The following is a 17,956-nucleotide window of genomic DNA, read 5'->3' as shown; positions in this document are numbered from 1 at the left end:
ATGTTGTGGGTGAAACAAAATGGATCTACATGCTAGTGCATGTGCACTTTTTCCGTTGCACACACACATATTTATGCACACCCGCACACAAGTGTGTGATTGCTTTGCATTGGTAAATTTTGATATGAATGGAAATTATCAATTCTTCCTCTATAGCAAATAGCAATCAGTTGAATGTGTTGAACAAAACATCACCAAATTAAAGTAGTTACTATTTTCTTGTTCATAGAGAACAATGATCCAGTTGTGTGCAAGTTGGTGAAGATTGCTTTTTTGGCTCTTTTGAAGCCAAAGATTGTTGGTATGTGTTCTATAGAAAACAATTGGCTTGGTAATAAACTAATGGAAGTATATCACCAAAAATGGCATAAAAAATATATACAATATACATAATACCCGTTGACAGTAGAATGCAAAGAACAGTGTATCAGTACCAAAACTATCCTGTGACAATCGCTCCCAAAAGGCTGGATTATTCACAATAGCTATTGACAAAGTCAAGCAGATCTTACACATGGAAGATGGTAAAACTACTATTCTTATAGCGTATGTTGACTACATCATCATGACAAACAATGATGGTGTTGAGATAGAAAAATAAAAAATAATTCTAGCTACTGAATTTGAGATTATGGATCTAGGTCCTCTAAGGTATTTTCTAGGTATGGAGATAGCCAGGTCCAAGAAATGGATATTTGTCTCTCAAAGAAAATGTACCCTTGATTTACTTAAGGAAACCGGTCTACTTGATAGTAAACTTGCTGAAACACCGATTGATCCTAATCATAGACTTGGTAATGAAACTAAAGGGCAACCAAGAGCTAAGGAACAATATTAGCGACTTATGGGCAAGCTAATTTATCTCTCTCCTACCAGACTAGAAGTTGCTTACAAAATTCTTAAATACTTGAAGAGGACTCTAGGAAAAGGTTTGCCTTTTGGGAAAAAATGACTGTATGCAGGTGGAGGCATTCACTGACGTTGACTAGGCTGGTTCAATTAGTGACAAAATATCAACTTCTGGCTATTGTACATTTGTTAGAGACAATTTAGTAACTTGTGGAAGTAAAAACACTCTGTTTTTGCTAGGAGTAGTGTTAAGGCTGAATTTAGAGCAGTTGCACAAGGAGTTTGTGAATTATTATGGTTGAAAAATTACTTGAAGAGTTGAAGGTTCCAATGTCTAAACCTATGAAACTATATTATGACAATAAAGCATCTCTCATAATCCTATGCAACATGATCAAACGATGCACATTGAAGTGGCAATCCACTTCCTCAAAGAAAATATTCAAAAAGGTTTGATTTGTATGCCTTCTGTCCTAACTAAACAACAGCTAGCTGTTATTCTCACTAAAGGGTTACCCAAGCCATCTTTTGATCAATAACTAGCAAGATAGGAATGATTGACATCTTTCAAACTAGCTTCAGAGGAAATGTTGAATGGTTCAAATGTTTTTGTAATTAATCTTAAATTTCAATTTAAAAATGTATAGTTAGGATGGTAGGATCATATTAGACTCATATTTTAATTAGATTATAGCCATACTTTTAGGATATAATCTTCATACACTTATTGTAAACTTCTTTAGTTATGACTAATTATGATGATGAATTTAGTTATGACTGATTATGATGATGAATTTTTTATGTATATAGGTTTTAGAAGAAAGCAGAACATGGTGAGAGCAAAAAATACAACCATTCCTCATGAAGGCACATCGTCATCTGGAATCCAATTTCGAGACTTGTAACATAAAAAACAATACGAGGAGGTGTCGAAAAGAGATATTTGCCTAGGAAGAAGTTTGGATTTAGGACTTATAACAAGTTTGGGTTTAGGTGATGAAATGAATGGTTGGATTCAAAATTTGAAATGGGACCGGTTGGTGAGTATTAGATATGATGGATATAAGCATTTGATCTATGAGTTTTTTGGTAGTTTGGAAGTTGTGGAGACAGATACTGATGAGTTTCTGGCGTAGACAATGTTTTTTAGATTAAAGAATTAGAACTTTGTAGTGAGACCACAAGATTTAGCAACCTGGATAGGATTTGATTTTGAAGGTTTGGATAGCATATCTAGAACATGGGAATCCAAACAAGCTTGTATGGATGTTTCTGGGATAGGGATTTACCATCCACATAGGTGTAAATCGACAAAGTTAAAGAATCCTACTATGAGAGTATTTCACAGATATCTGACTTACACATTTAATGGTAGGAAAGAGACAAATAGAAATGTGACGGTTAAGGATTTAATGTTCATGGAAGCAGCAATAGCAGGGAGGCAAGTAAATTCAGCGAAGTTATTGATTAAGAAGTTGGGAGAGGTTCAAGTAGAAAAAGGAGAAATATATTGGGGGATGCTTGTTACGTTAATATGTGAGAAGTTGGGTATTCAGATCACCCCTAATGATGAAGCAAATAAGATTAAGTTTTCTGCAAATAATGTGTTGGGGGATGTGACATTGTATAAAATGGGTTTGATTAAAAAGAATATGGCAGGAGAATGGTATGTGATTAGGGATGAAATGGAGGGAGATGCAACAATTCAGAAAGGTGTCAATGTTCCAGAAGGGGTGAATGAAGGACAAATCTATGTGCACAAAAGAAGAAGAACGAGTATTGAACCTGGATCATCTCAGAATGTAGAAGATATGTCTTCTCATACTTTAGACAAAATAGTAAGCAAATTTAAGCAGATAGAAAAGTTTCAAGAGGAGCGTTTTTCACGTATTGAGAGGAAAATGCAAGAACAACAGGATCAATTGCAAAGTGATTTCAATTCGTTCGTATCAAGAATAGAAGAAACAGTGACATCCTTGGGGAACGCATGAAAGAAATTTTTAGCATGATGAAGAACTTCTCAACAGCCTCCTCCTCCTCCAGTCAACCTCCACCCCCTGCACCATGATGAAGAATTTCTCAACAGCCTCTTCCTTCTCAACATTCTTGGGGAACGTACTATGAATGTTAATTGTCATTATGTGTAGTTCAAATACTAAGGTTTATGTACAAAGATTATAGTTGCCTTTTGTTTATAAATATGTTAATTGTTAAAGATTGATTTCAACGAATGTTCTTGATAAACATTGCCTTTTGTTTTTAAATAGGTTTGCCTTTTATTTATACATATCTCAACTACTCTTTTGAATGCATATGTATATGTAATACTAGACATATCAAAAGACATCAAAATTCAAATCTCAAATGAAATGAATATCCAAAATTCCATCTACAACCGGAGTCTGCAATCTGATGATAATATATATTGAAAACATTCATAATAAGTTACATTAAGGTCATTATCATGAATTCACAACCCTACAGTAGATAGCCTACTCATACACAACCAATGACCAAAATACTAAAAACAAAACAACTGAATCAGCATACAACTCAACTACATTCGGCAGAAATTAACCAAAGCGTGAATAATTTCTACCAAATACAATTCTATATGCTTCAACCTATCAACAATATCAAATCTCTTCCAACGAGACATGTTCATNCGGTGATGCCTCGGACGATGAATCCTCGGACAATGATGCCATTTATGCCTTACTCAATTGGCTTGGTAAACAAAGTTCCCAATAACCAAGCTCCACAAATTATTATATTCAATAGCTAACCAACAAATCAACAATAGCCCTAGGTAGTAGTAAGTGCTGAAATGATTAAATACGCACCAGGAAAATTCCCAGGAAACAATGGAGGGGTCACAAATGGTCCCACTTAAAATCCAGTCTCCTTAGACTTTTATCGTCTTTTTGACAGAATTTTCCTAGACATGCATATAACCATACAAATAGCTACTCACTGTCCTAAACCTAGGCTCTGATACCAATTGTTATGCAACGGAAACATAAACTCTAACGCTAGCTATTGAATATAATAATAACGAGTAGTAAAGCATAAATAAATAGCCAAAATTTAAATGCAAAAATAAAGAATACCAGGAATTAACGAGGTTCGGTATTGAAACCTACGTCCTCGGGCGTTGCAAAAGAAAACTCCAATATCTCCAAAACATTACAAACTTTTGGGCAATACAATAAATACCCAAAACAAAAGGGAGATACAACAAAACTTACAAACTAAAGGGTCCTTAAAGAAAGAACCCTAAACAAAAGAAGTATAATGGAATTACAACTTGGGATGCCTAATAACAATGATTTGGGTCCTTATATATAGGCCCCAAAAGTTTCCCACTTTTCAATCCTAATCAATGTGGGACAAACTAACCTTTTTTTGGCCTATTACATATAAGTCCCTAAACCTTTCTCCATTATCATTTCTACCCCATATGATTTTGCTAAAAGCCATTTTTCAACAGAAAGAGCCAAAACGGAACAGTCCTTAAAATCTATCTTGGTCTCCAAATCTCGTGACTTTGTAATTTCATCTGATGGAAAAAGGGTAACTTTTGATGACAAATCTATTTTTTCCACTAAAAATTTAAAGCTCATATCATCTTCTTGACATGTATGTTCCTCATCTAATCTGAATTTGTTCTTAATTTGCGTACAAGATGCCTGTCTCGGAACTTGAAGGGAAGACTGTTGGTCTGTACTTCTCGGTGCTTTATAACAAATCCTATGCTGATTTTACTCCAAAACTAGTCAAGGTTTATAAGGAGCTGAAAGAAAAGGGGGAAGGCTTTGAGATTGTGTTGATATCACTTGATAATCACGAGGAGTCTTTCAAGCGGGGCTTCCGTAGCGTGCCTTGGGCATTGCCCTTCAAGGATAAGAGCTGCGAGAAGCTGGCTCGGTACTTTGAGCTCTCCACCCTTCCCACTCTAGTGATTATTGGGCCTGATGGAAAAACTCTCAATTCCAATGTTGCCGAAGCTGTTGAAGAACATGGAGTTGAGGCATTCCTTTTCACGCTAGAAAAATTTGTAGAACTTGCTGAAATAGAGAAAGCAAAAGAGGTAGCTCAAACCCTAGAGTCAATTCTGGTTTCTAGGAGATTTTGTCATTGGGAAAGATGGAAGCAAGGTATGACAATTTGAGTTATTTAGTGCTACTACTGCTTTAATAGCCTATTAGCCATATTAAACTTTTGTTCCAATGGATGTGATCATGCGTGTTCCTCATCAATGGTGCCTTGCCTGTTGTAATTATGTTCTAGTTAGCAATGCAAGCAAGTTTTCACCTCTCTACTCATGATGACTTCTATCTCTTGTTTCAGATTTCAGTGTCTGATTTAGTTGGGAAGACCATCCTCCTGTACTTTTTAGCGCATTGGTGCCCTCCCTATCGTGCATTTTTGCCAAAACTCATAGAAGCATACCACAAAATCAAGGCAAAGAATGAATCAATTGAAGTTGTTTTTATTTCTAGTGACATGAACCAAGCTTCCTTTGATGGATTTTTTTCAGGAATGTCATGGCTAGCACTTCCCTTTGGTGATCCAAGGAAGGCATCTTTGAGTCGAAAATTCAAGGTCTATAGCATCCCTATGCTAGTTGCTCTTGGACCAAGTGGTCGAACTGTCACAAAAGAAACCAGGGATATGATTTCTGTCCATGGAGCCGAAGCTTATCCTTTTACCGAAGAACATTTGAAAAATATTGAAGCAAACTATCAAGACATGAAAAAGGTGTGGCCTGAGAAGGCGATACATGCACTTCCTGAGCATGAGATTGTGCGAAGTCGCCACACTCTTTATAAGTGTGATGGATGTGATGAAGAAGGACGTATCTGGTCATTCTATTGTTAAGGCTGTGACTTTCATCTCCATCCCAAATGTGCTTTGAAAGAGGAAAAAGAAACCAAAGATGATGATGCTGAGGAAGATAAACCCAACAAAGAAGGATGGGTCTGTTTTAGGGATGCCTGTCACAAAGGTGTTAAACAATCCAAAGAAATAATAATAAAAGAGAGGAGGCTATGGTTTCATTGATACTGCACAATTCAATTGAATACTAAAAGTATGATTTAACCTAAATACAAAGATATATATAGGCTAAACAAAGGAAATAATGAAAAGACAGATCTACCCTTAATAAACAATAAAACAAAATAACCCATATTTCTTAACAAAAGGCTTGAGATATTGGTCTTTTAGCGTTGACAAGAACTGGGGTAGTTTTTGCCATAGGATCATCTTTGTTGTGTATGTCTTTATATATGTTAAAAAGAGTTATATATATATGTGTGTGTGTGTGTGTGTGTGTGTGTGTTGAATGTCAACCAGTAGTGAGAACTCTTAACACTATATTCACTCACATTCCCTCGAACCAAATCCGTTACATCGCTGTTGGTAGGAGATCCTTCTGAAAACTATATTACACTCCCTATGTAGTACGGCAATGACAAAGATCTACTACATTAATGGTTGACACAAGAACCTTCCATCCTGAAATTAAATTTTCTATGGTGCCTCTCGTTCAGTTCTTATAGGATACTAAGGCACCTTTCACGGTTAATATCTACTTGTACGTACTTGCGCTACACCAGCAATTTAAACTTTAAAGTACTATCATTATACCCATTGTTCAGAAGCGATGAAGGGTTACAACACCGCGGCTCAACGTACCGTAATCTTTTTAACGCAAGCGTTGATGCATTTGTGTGCACAATGGAGAGGGAGGTTCCGCTAGTGGTGACGGAGACTGAGTGGCCGATGAGCACTGAGCAGTGGTGTGGCGGCGAGTGTAGAGAATGCATTGGAGTATAACAAAAATGTTATATCCATCGAAAGTTTGGTACCGAACAATTGCACCGAAATACGTGAACGTCGCCACGTTAAACCATAGAACATTGACGTAAATAGATGGCCGTCCAACGGTTTCGGACGGTCGTCCATACTTCCTAGACGGCCGTTCATAGTGGAATGGATGAGGGTCTACAAAAAGTTTTTAAAAAAAAAAATAAAAAAACAATGGACGCCCGTCCAAATTCTATGAACGGGTGTTCGGTTAATATGGACGGCCATCCAAATTACATGGACGACTGTCCAAAAAACACATACTCAATGCTCTTGTTTCCAGTTTAGCTTGCTTCTTCTTCGCTTTTGATAATTTAACCTCCTTCTGCAACAAGACTGACTCGTCCTTCTGCACCAAGACTGAACCAAGCTCTTGTTTTGCAGCTTCAACTTGCCTAAGTGCTCGGCCCAGTTCTGCTTCAAGTTACCGTTGGTTCGACACAAGTTCAATAAAAGCAGTTTTGTGCCTCCAAATCTCAGTAAAATGATCTTGAGCTTCTTGCTTTGCAGCTTCTCTCAATTCTTCTGCAATACTTTTCGCTTTTGTTAGCTTCTCTTCAACCTCCTTTCTTTTCTGCTCCTCTTCCTCCAATATCTTATCCCCCATTGTGTATCAAGATCCTATGGCTGCTCACCATATGCGACGCATGGAATAGGAATCCAACCATTTTGATCTAGCGAAGCAGCTTTTGTCTAAACAATTGCAGCAACAGCAGCTCCAACAGCGAAATATGTTTCCTCCTACACGCCTAAATGAATCAGCTTTAGAACAGTTGCCAAATCAGAATCTGATTCATCAACAACAGTTGGCAAACCATCCAGCTCCAGATATGGAACATCTCTTAACCCTTCGTCTGCAACAACATCGTCAGCTTGAACTTCAACATCATCAATTGCAGCAGTTTCATCAACAACAAAAACTTTTGCAGGAGCGACAACAATCACAAGCTCGACAAGTGGGAAGAAGTTAAAATTTTAACATAACATTTTAAAATTTAACACTAAATGGACGCCAAAGTGGGAAGAAGTTAAAATTTTAAATTTTTTAACATAACATGGACGCCAGTCTGTCCACATGAGATGGACTTGCGTCCATCTAATTTTTTGTTTTCATTTTTTTTTTAAAAATTTTTTGTATTGCTTATGGACGCCCATCCATTTATTATGGACGGTCGTCTCTATAAAAGGGATGGTTATTCATACTAGATGGACTAGCGTCCATCCAATGTTTTTTTGTTTTTATTTTTTATAAAAAATATTTTAACACTAAATGAACGCCAGTCCATCTATTGTGGATGACCGTCCATTTTATAGGGATGGTCGTCCACATTAGATGGACATACATCCATCTAGTGTGCTTATTTTTAAATATTTGTTATAGACCGTCGTCCATTCCTGAATAAATGGAGCCGTCCAAAACTATTGGATGGCTATCCATTTACGAAATTCTTTTATCGTGTCCTATGTGGCGAAGTCTGAGTCAGAGGCCATGTATTTCAGTGCAATTTTTCGGTACCCATTTTCGGTGTTTGTAGCATCGCTGAGGAGTATAATGGGCAATGTTTTAAAACCCAACCCAGGGTGAAACCTGGCAAAGCTTTCGGGTCCTGGTTTGACCAGTGACAAAAAATTTTAAAATTCAGCAAATATACCCCTAAAAATTACAGTTAAGTTTCTATAGGTTTGAAATTTATCAAACACACCCTAAATGCAAATCGACCGGTGACTGATTGGTGGCGGCGACACCCTAGATGCAACCCCAATAGTCACTTGAGCCCATTTCCATCAAAATATACCCAACATCAGGTCGAAATAAGTTCGATTTCGGCCAGATCTCACCGACATCAGCGTTGGCATTCCAGGCCAGATCTCATTGACACCGGCGTTGACAACCCTCCCCATCACCCAGGAATTACTCCCATTTTCCTCCGACCAAAACCCACCTCACCCCACCCTCGTTAGCCTTGCCAATCGCTGAAAAAATCTCATTGTTGCCACTGCCAGTTTTGTTCGATTTCCAGTCGATTTACCCACCGGAAATCAACTCCGTCACCACCATTGCATTCACTGGCAATTTCTCTTCAAAAGCCCCAACATTCCGGCCGTCAATTATTCGCCGATCATACTCCCAAATCCTAGGGTTTTGGGTGAATAGGAAAAATATAAACCTGGCCCGTTGAATCTTTCGGGTCCCGGTTCAACCGGCCAGGACAGGCTGGGTTTTAAAACATTGATGATGGGGAATGTCGTGAGAAGCGGTTGGCATGGTGTTGGGAGAGCGAAGGGGCCTGGCGACGGAGTTGAAGACTTGAAGTTTACTTGTTTAATCTCTTTGACCAGAATGGCAAGAGCGGGGAGGAATACCGAAAACACTTTGGGATTTTCGGAGTTGATGGAAATTTTAATTAATCCAGTGTCTAACTTGATAGTAATAATCTCATTAGAGTAAATGAAATTTTCCCACTCAAGATTTTCCTTAACAACACTTTTCCACTAAAAAAGTTTCAAAATATCACTTTTTCATTTAAAGTTTATATTTCGTTAATACTCAAAATACACTTTACTTTCTTAGTAAGCGTTTTGTGAGTTATCAGGAGTCAGAGTAAGAGAGGTTTTGTAAAGTGGAGGTCGATAGATCAAATGATGATGATCGATTGAATATTTGCTGTCAGAATCAGTAAAAAATAACTATAAATAAGAAACCCAAACTTTACAGTAGCAAGCAATCGACGAGAAATTAGTTGTTGGAATGAGAGAAAATTTATATAAGAGAGACTAAAGGTTTTTATAATTGTGATAGAGAGAATTTTTATCAGCGAAATCAGTTTTTAGTAGTGACATAATATTAATTTTATATGAAAAAAAATGGCATTTTGAAAGTTTTCGGTTAAAAAAATGTCTTCGAGCCAAATCTTGGTCGGAAAAAGTCGTTTTCTCAATCTCATTGTACTGAAATGAGGGGGGAGTGCATGTAACATGTGGTGGAGTGGAATAGTAAGACTAGAATATTCGAACGAAAAAAAAAATTTAGATTATTGACGTCAAAATTGGAGCGTCACTCATGTTTTGAGATGACGGGGCCTTGGAAAAATTAAATACAAGTTATAATCTCAGTCCGCGTTCGTTCCACGTATGCAGGTGTCATCTTTTGAGTACAGTGACTAAGCATTTTTGTCAAAACTCTAAAGATTCTTTTCTTCATAATATTTTTAGTTCAAGTGGCCAACTAATTATGAATTTCCATCAGCAACAACAATTATTGTATCTAATTTATTTTTTTAGACTTCCTAACACAATCTTCTTCGTTAATTCATAGAGCCTAGTAAAGTTTTAAAATAAAAAAGAATTCTAAATTAACAAGAATTAATTATTTTGTTTATGTATAATAAGTATTAGAATTTGACAATTAAGAACTTACTATTTTAGACTTACTTTTTAATAGTCTAAGTAGTGGAATGAACGTTAGAATGTATGGTTAAGATGTATAATCTAGATTCAAATCTTTTAATTTTAGGGATTAGTCATTAAAAGAAAAAAGAAAATTTACAAATTTTAGTGGTAAATGAATGATATTTAGAAACAAAGACCAACGGAACCGAATGGAGTGAGATGTAATTTCACTAGTTTATAAATAATGAAAAAGAGAAAAAAAAAAAAAAAATTCACAGGTGTGATTAAATAATTTACTGTTTTTAGTCAGCTTACAAAACAAGCCGAGACGTTTGAAAATGGGTCCACTGATTATTCGCTCCCAGGCAAGACTAAATTATTCAGAGTGATGCTATGGGTACTAATGGATGGGTACTAATTTGTGTACTAACTAAAGTATAGTACCCGTACTATGCGCATAGTACAGGTACTATGCTTTAGTTAGTACACAAATTAGTATCCATCCATTAGTACCCAAAGTATTATTCAATTATTCAGCCACTTCTTACTACCAAAGCAAAGCCATAGAAACATCCAGAATAAAATTTTAGTAAGACCAGCAGTTGACGCCTTGTGCTATAAATTCTCTCTTCCCTTTAACCTTATTCATCTCTAAAGTCTAAACACCATCAATAATAATCAACTCACTAGTTTAAAACCACACAACAGATACCCATGGCTGACCCTGAAACTACTGATACTCAAACAGTTTCTCACGATGTTCACACCATCCTCTCTTCTTCAGAGAGAGACTTTCTTATTCGCAACGACGGTGAACAGGTAATGTTATCTTTAATTCTTTTACTTTTGCTTCTGGAAGTAGATATATGATATTGCTTTCTTATTAGATTTTCAATTGATTTTGTCAAACATGTGTAGTTTAATTAGCATCGGTGATGGATAAGAGGCTTTACGTTTTTTAAAAAATAGAGAAGGGAATATATCTCTCTATGTATATATTTTTTTTCAAAAGAATTTTGATTTTACAGGTTAAAATTGAGAGTTTGAAGGGAAAGAAGGTTGGGTTGTATTTCTCAGCATCATGGTGTGGTCCGTGTAAGAAGTTCACCCCGGTTTTAGTGGAGGTGTATAATGAAATCTCATCAAAGGGTGATTTTGAGGTTGTTTTTGTTTCGGCTGATGAGGATGATGAGGCATTCAAGGGCTACTTCTCAAAGATGCCTTGGCTTGCTATCCCATTCTCTGATTCAGAGACACGTGATAGCTTGGACGAGTTGTTCAAGGTTAGGGGGATCCCTTACCTGGTGATTCTTGATGAAAATGGGAAAGTTTTGACTGATAGTGGAACTGAGATCATTCGAGAGTATGGAGTGGAAGGGTACCCTTTTACTGAAGAAAAGATCAAGGAAATGAAAGAGGAAGAAGAAAGAGCCAAAAGGGAACAGTCCTTAAAATCTATCTTGGTCACCAGATCACGTGACTATGTAGTTTCATCTGATGGAAACAAGGTAACTTTTGATGGCAATGATACTTTCTTTTGAAAAATCTAAAGCTCATATCATGATTTTGAAATGTGTTGTTCCTCATCTAATCTGAATTTATTCTTAATTTGTATACAAGATACCTGTCTCGGAACTTGAAGGGAAGACTGTTGGTCTGTACTTTTCGTTGCATTCATACAAGGCCTGTGCTGAATTTACTCCACAGCTAATCAAGGTCTATGAGAAGCTGAAAGAAAAGGGCGAGAACTTTGAGATTGTGTTGATATCACTCGATGACAATGAGGAATCTTTCAAGGAGAGCTTAGGTAACGTGCCTTGGCTAGCATTGCCCTTCAAGGATAAGAGCTGCGAGAAGCTGGCTCGGTACTTTGAGCTCTCCACCCTTCCAACTCTGGTGATTATTGGGCCAGATGGGAAAACTCTCAATTCCAATGTTTCTGAAGCTGTTGAAGAACATGGGGTTGAGGCATTCCCTTTCACCCCACAAAAGTTTGCAGAACTTACTGAAATAGAGAAAGCAAAAGAGGCAGCTCAAACCCTGGAGTCAGTTCTGGTTTCTGGGGATCGAGATTTTGTCATCGGGAAAGATGGAAGCAAAGTATGACACTTTGAGTTATTTAGTGCTACCATTTCTTTAATAGCCTATTAGCCATATTACACTTTTGTTCCAATTGATGTGATCATGCATGTTCCTCATCAGTGAGGTCTTACCTGTTGTAATCATTTTCTAGTTAGCAATGCAAAGCTAGTTTCGACCTGGTACTCATGATGACTTCTATCTCCTGTTTCAGATCCCAGTGTCTGATTTAGTTGGGAAGACCATTCTCCTGTACTTTTCAGCACATTGGTGCCCTCCCTGCCGTGCATTTTTGCCAAAACTCACAGAAGCATACCACAAAATCAAGGCAAAGAATGAACCATTTGAAGTAATTTTTATTTCTAGTGACAGGGACCAAGCTTCCTTTGATGATTTTTTTTCAGGAATGCCATGGCTAGCGCTTCCCTTTGGTGATCCAAGGAAGGCATCTTTGAGTAGAAAATTCAAGGTCTATGGCATTCCTATGCTAGTTGCTCTTGGACCAACTGGCCGAACTGTCACAAAAGAAGCCAGGGATATGATTTCTGTCCATGGAGCTGATGCTTATCCTTTTACTGAAGAACATTTGAAGAATATTGAAGCAAAATATGAGGAGACGGCAAAGGGGTGGCCTGAGAAGGTGAAGCATGCACTGCATGAGCACGAGCTTGTGCGCACTCGCTGCCCTATTTATACCTGTGATGGATGTGATGAAGAAGGACATATCTGGTCATTCAACTGTGAAGAGTGTGACTTCTGTCTCCATCCCAAATGTGCTTTGGAAGAGGATAAAGAAACCGAAGGTGATGATGCCGAGGAAGAAAAACCCACCAAAGAAGGATGGATCTGTGATGAGGATGTCTGTCACAAGGCTTGAGATATTTGCCCTTCTGGACTGACAAGAATATGGGTCTTTTTTGCCATGGATTATCTTTGTTGTGTACGTCTTACTATTAAACAGCGATGTCTATTTGTCCATAAATAAATTTCATAATAAGTACATCGTTGTTATATATATATATATATGCCTATTAACTTGTGTTAAAGCCTGGATGTATTTTCTCCTGATACGATGGCAACCTGCAATAGTCACCGCTTTTGCAGGGACTCACCTTGCCCCGCATGGGGTGGGGATTCCTTGCAATAGTTGGGGATGGCGACAAGGCTAAGATGTGGATAGCTGTACCTCGGCCTTGCTCCATTACCCACCTTGGCTTGCCTCACTCCCTGTCCTGTCCCTATTTCACAATGATACCCTTAAACATTAAGATAGTTGTAGATTGACCCTTGTTATATATACCTAGGGGTGTAAAGTCAAGTTCAGCTTTGGGCTGTTCGAGTTTGGCTCAATTGTTACAGTGTCAAGCTCAAGCTCAGTTGAGCTTGAGATATTGAGCTCGGTTGAAGCTCGAGCAAGTGTTGCTCGAGCCTCAGTTGAGCCATTGCGACGATCCACTGTGTCGCATCACCATCACCCTTAATGGAAAACAAGGCAAGAATCACAACGTTATCTGACCCTGACCATGACATTGACTCCAAGTTCTTATGGCAGAGCACGAGGGGATTTATCATCAATATGATGATGGGAATGGAAACCAGAAGCATGATCGGTGAACCAGGTGGTCGCAGCAATGGAATATGGGACAGAGGAGTCGGAATGTCTTTCTAGATTTGGCGAAAGCAAAAGACGCCCTGTCACCTCATAAAGAAATCCTCCTCAATGGTAATCAGGGTTCGAACGACTTACTTCTTAGCCAAAAAAGACGATGCTGTCACGCTTATAGAGAAATCTTCCATAGCATGCACCGCCTTAAGAAAAGCTGGCGGATTCCTAGCTCTTCAACCAAGATAATTTAGGTGTTTTCCCTTAGGAGGTGAGGACGGGGAAGGGGAATGGGATCCCCGCCCCGCCTCGACCTGTTGCCATCCCTAATCAAATCAAACTCTATGCACTTCATTAAAGAGCAATTTAAGTACTAATATAAACTGAATTATCAAGTTGTAATAAGTTTATGATTATTATGCTTGAAAAGTTAGGGCTGACGTGGAGCCTAATCAGCAATGACCAATCAGAGCTCAGAAAGATTTGTGCCGTCCAGGGGCAACCACGTCGCGCCTGACGCATGGGAAATGGTTCATGTCAGCGCAGTAGGTGAGTGCCAGACTTGCAAGTGGTTAGAGATCGTCCACGTGTTCAAACCCTATGCAAGTTGAGGAAATCTCTCGGGCAGGTAACCAATGGGACGCAAAGAAGGATTTGCATAGCACCTACCCACTTTCGGTATTTGTAATCATTTTTTTTTTGGACTCCCTCACTATAAATAGAGACATTCTCTCTCATTTGCAGGATTAGCTAAACTTACTCTAAAATAGCTTACTCTCTCTCTCTCTCTCTCTCTCTCTCTCTCTCTTTCTAAATTGTAACTCAGCTCGTTGCACGCGACCTGATTTTCTCCTTTTATTAATACAATAGGAGTGGACGTAGGATTTGCTTTTGAGCATCCGAACCACTTTAAATATTACTTCTCATCCGTTATTTTAATTCATATTCCCAAATCACGTGTGATTCCTAAGTCCGCTTAGCGCTTTACATGTGCAAGTAGTTGGTCAAAGTTAATCATAAATAGTTTGGTACTAGAAGGAGGACCTGATTTAGTATCTGCTTTTCATCAGAAAATCTCTGACTAATCAATCCCACCACAGCAAATGACTCGAGGTTTTGAATCTAAGTGAACCAATTATGGCAATGAAGAAATCCCCCAGGTACAGGAGGACACTTCTCCTGAAGTGTCGCCAGTCCAGCAGAGTATCATGGAGGATATTCCTTCAAGCTTGCAGCTCGATCTAACCATCATGAGTTACTTGGAGAGGTTCAATAATACTCTCCAAAAGCTCAGTCAAAGGCTAGACTGATTGGATCGGGTCATACCACCTGAATCCAATGAGGTGGTGCCACCGCAAAAAACGTTTGCAGGTCACGTGAAAGCGTGGAAAAAGGGCAAAAACTCATACCACGCGCACTGCAGCATATCAAAGAAAGGGAAAGCAAGTGGCGCACATCGGACAAAAAGGCTCTGAGGTACCAGCAAACACCGATCACACACCGAGTAGAATACTCATGGCATTGTGACTCGACAACATGTTGCAGCATGAGCCGTCCTATGCCACGTCGCATGGGTAGTCCCATAAAAGTGCAAGGCGGGGAGATTCCCAGTATCGCTGAAATGATGACCTTGATCGTCGTCATGCGGGGGATTCCCGTCGTCTACGGGTTGGTTCGTACCACCACGGAGATTGGGAAAATTTTCCGAATCACTCAATGCCATCACACGGCTCTAGCCAGCGTGTGTCAAGGTTTGCCAAAACTTTTGGTCGAGTTGAGGAAGAGTTCGATTTGTGGTATTTCCTCAACCACAACCATGAGGGTCGAACCCACGTTGCGGAAAGTGATCCCTAGGTAGCTTTGCTGCCTTAGATTGAGGAACTAGAACGAGCACTGGATCAACTTAAGGTTCAGCAGAATGAGCATGGGAAGGTCGCAGAGGCGTCTCTATTTTCTCCGCCAGTGTTTGCTGCTTCTTTCCCATCGAGATTCAGAATGCCCGACGTGCAAGCATTCGATGGGAATTCTGATTTACAAGATCATTTATACGAGTTCAATGACCTTATGGAACTCCACCAAGTTTTGACTTGGCAAAATTTTGTTGCTTGGCAGTAACCCTAACTGTCCATGCCAAGCACTGGTTTAGGTCATTTCTGGCGGGATCAGTCAGCTCATGGCCTCAAATGAGCTCAACGTTTTTTAGGCACTTTTAGGCGAACAGGAAGTTCTCAATACCACTAAGTTATCTGAGCAATATACGGTAGGAGAGGGATGAATCCCTCCAATCTTATATAGACAGGTTCCACAGGAAACTCCACAAAGTGGTTCATACTCTCGAAGAGTCCGTTCGAACTCTTATTATTGCAGGAGTTCGCCCACAGACAGATTTGTGGAAAGAGCTGCAATCCGAGGATGATGTTTCCCTCACTCGCTTCTATAACCTCATTGAAAAGTACTTCTGCATTGAAAATTCTGTGGCTACTCTCAATCGCCACGACCTTGGTCCTTCGAGTAATGCTCCCAACCGGGGGGAGAATAGGAGGGTTGATCGTAGATGGGCTAATGACGATCAACGGAAAGGAAATAAGCATCAGTATGAGCCCAAGAAATCTTATGCCCCAGTTCCTTGTCGCAATCGCGACAAGAGTCAATATACTCCTCTGAATGTCTTGGTATCGACTATTTTGGATAAGTTAGAAGAGGCCGATTTGCTCGGAGAGCTTGAGCCCATGAAGAATCCCCCCTCAGCCAGAAACAATAAAAAGTATTGTCACTATCATCGGGATAATGGGCATCACACTGATAAGTGTTGAGCTCTCAAGTAGACAATTAAAGACCTTATTAAGTAGGGGCACTTCAAAGAGTATGTTGATGACTCAACTCCCGTTAAGGAGAAAAATCAAGAGGAACCAAGGAAGAAGCGCTATGGTCGCAAAGGCCTCTACTGTGTGGGGATCATCTTTGGAGGACCACACCTCGCGGGGAATTCTCGAGGTGCTTAGGAAAGGTATGCTCGGGAAGCCTGTCATGACGCCATAAGTGTAATGAGCACAGCGTCGCGATCCACGAAGGTTCGCAAAAAAGAGGAAATCACCTTTTCTGAGAAAGACGCGGTACAATTGCACCATCTCCATGAGGATGCTCTCGTCATCGAGCCTGAAATAAGCCGGTGCGAAGTCCACAGGATGTTGGTGGACAATGGAAGCGTTGTGAATATCTTATTTCAGCGAGTTTTTGAGAAGATGAAATTGGATGAGGCAGATCTGAAGCCTGCCTCTATCCATCTTTATGGTTTCACCGGGGATCATTTGATTCCTAAGGGAATGATCTCGCTCCTGGTCACGTTGGGAGAAGCCGACGAGATGACCAAAATGACTGAGTTTCTAGTGGTAGACTGTCCGTCCGCCTTCAATGACATTCTGGAATGACATCTACTAAGAAGCTTCAAGACAGTCACCTTAATTTACCATTTGCAGATGAAGTTCCCCACCCCGACAAGGATAGGGGAAGTGAGCGGCTCTCAACGCGCATCTCGCGGCTGCTATGTAAGAGTAGTGCAGATGGCGTGCAAGGGAAAGTGAATACCAGTTGGCATCCTCGAGCAGGCAATGGCAATCCACAAGATTGAGCCACAACTCGACCCAATTGAGGATAACATGGATCCTCACATCCAGGAATGCCCTCACAGTGGGTTGGTCGAGGACCTATCCGAGGTATCAGTCGACCAAAGTGAGCAGACCTGGGTGTTGAGAGTCGGGAGTAATCTCAACCCTCAGCTCACCAATGACCTGACAAGCTTCCTTAGAGAAAATGTTAACGTATTCGCATGGACTCATGTTGACATGATCAGGATCAGCCTAGATGTTATATGTCATGCACTGAATATTGACAGTGTGGTCAAGCCGATTTACCAGAAAAGAAGAGTAATGGACCCCGAACGATATGTTGCCTTGAAAATTAAGGTAGATAATCTCCTCTTGAACAGGTTTATCTGAGAGGTACTTTACCCAAGTTGGATTGTCAACCCGGTCTTGGTGAAGAAACGTAATGGCAAATGACGAACTTGTGTTGACTTCACCAACCTCAACAAAGCCTGTGTGAAGGACAACTTTCTCTTGTTGAAAGTCGACCAGCTCGTTGATGCCATCTCCGGGCACGAGTTGT

General features: G+C 39.5%; 1 protein-coding gene and 1 pseudogene across 1 annotated transcript; both read left to right on the top strand.

Moving 5' to 3' along the window:
- The first annotated feature begins 2,750 nt into the window (after positions 1-2,750).
- Positions 2,751-5,913, top strand: LOC116135501 (annotated as a pseudogene).
- Positions 5,914-10,707: 4,794 nt separating this feature from the next.
- On the top strand, positions 10,708-13,220 carry LOC116135455 (probable nucleoredoxin 1). The gene is made up of 4 exons (XM_031421164.1): positions 10,708-10,929; positions 11,139-11,618; positions 11,731-12,210; positions 12,404-13,220. The coding sequence occupies exons 1-4, from the start codon at positions 10,825-10,827 to the stop codon at positions 13,064-13,066; spliced, it is 1,728 nt and encodes a 575-aa protein (XP_031277024.1). The 5' UTR covers positions 10,708-10,824; the 3' UTR covers positions 13,067-13,220.
- Positions 13,221-17,956: the final 4,736 nt, after the last annotated feature.

The sequence above is a fragment of the Pistacia vera genome, unplaced genomic scaffold (assembly GCF_008641045.1).
Source record: "Pistacia vera cultivar Batoury unplaced genomic scaffold, PisVer_v2 Contig30, whole genome shotgun sequence".
Classification (NCBI taxonomy): Eukaryota; Viridiplantae; Streptophyta; class Magnoliopsida; order Sapindales; family Anacardiaceae; genus Pistacia; species Pistacia vera.
This window is presented reverse-complemented; position numbering and strand designations above follow the sequence as displayed.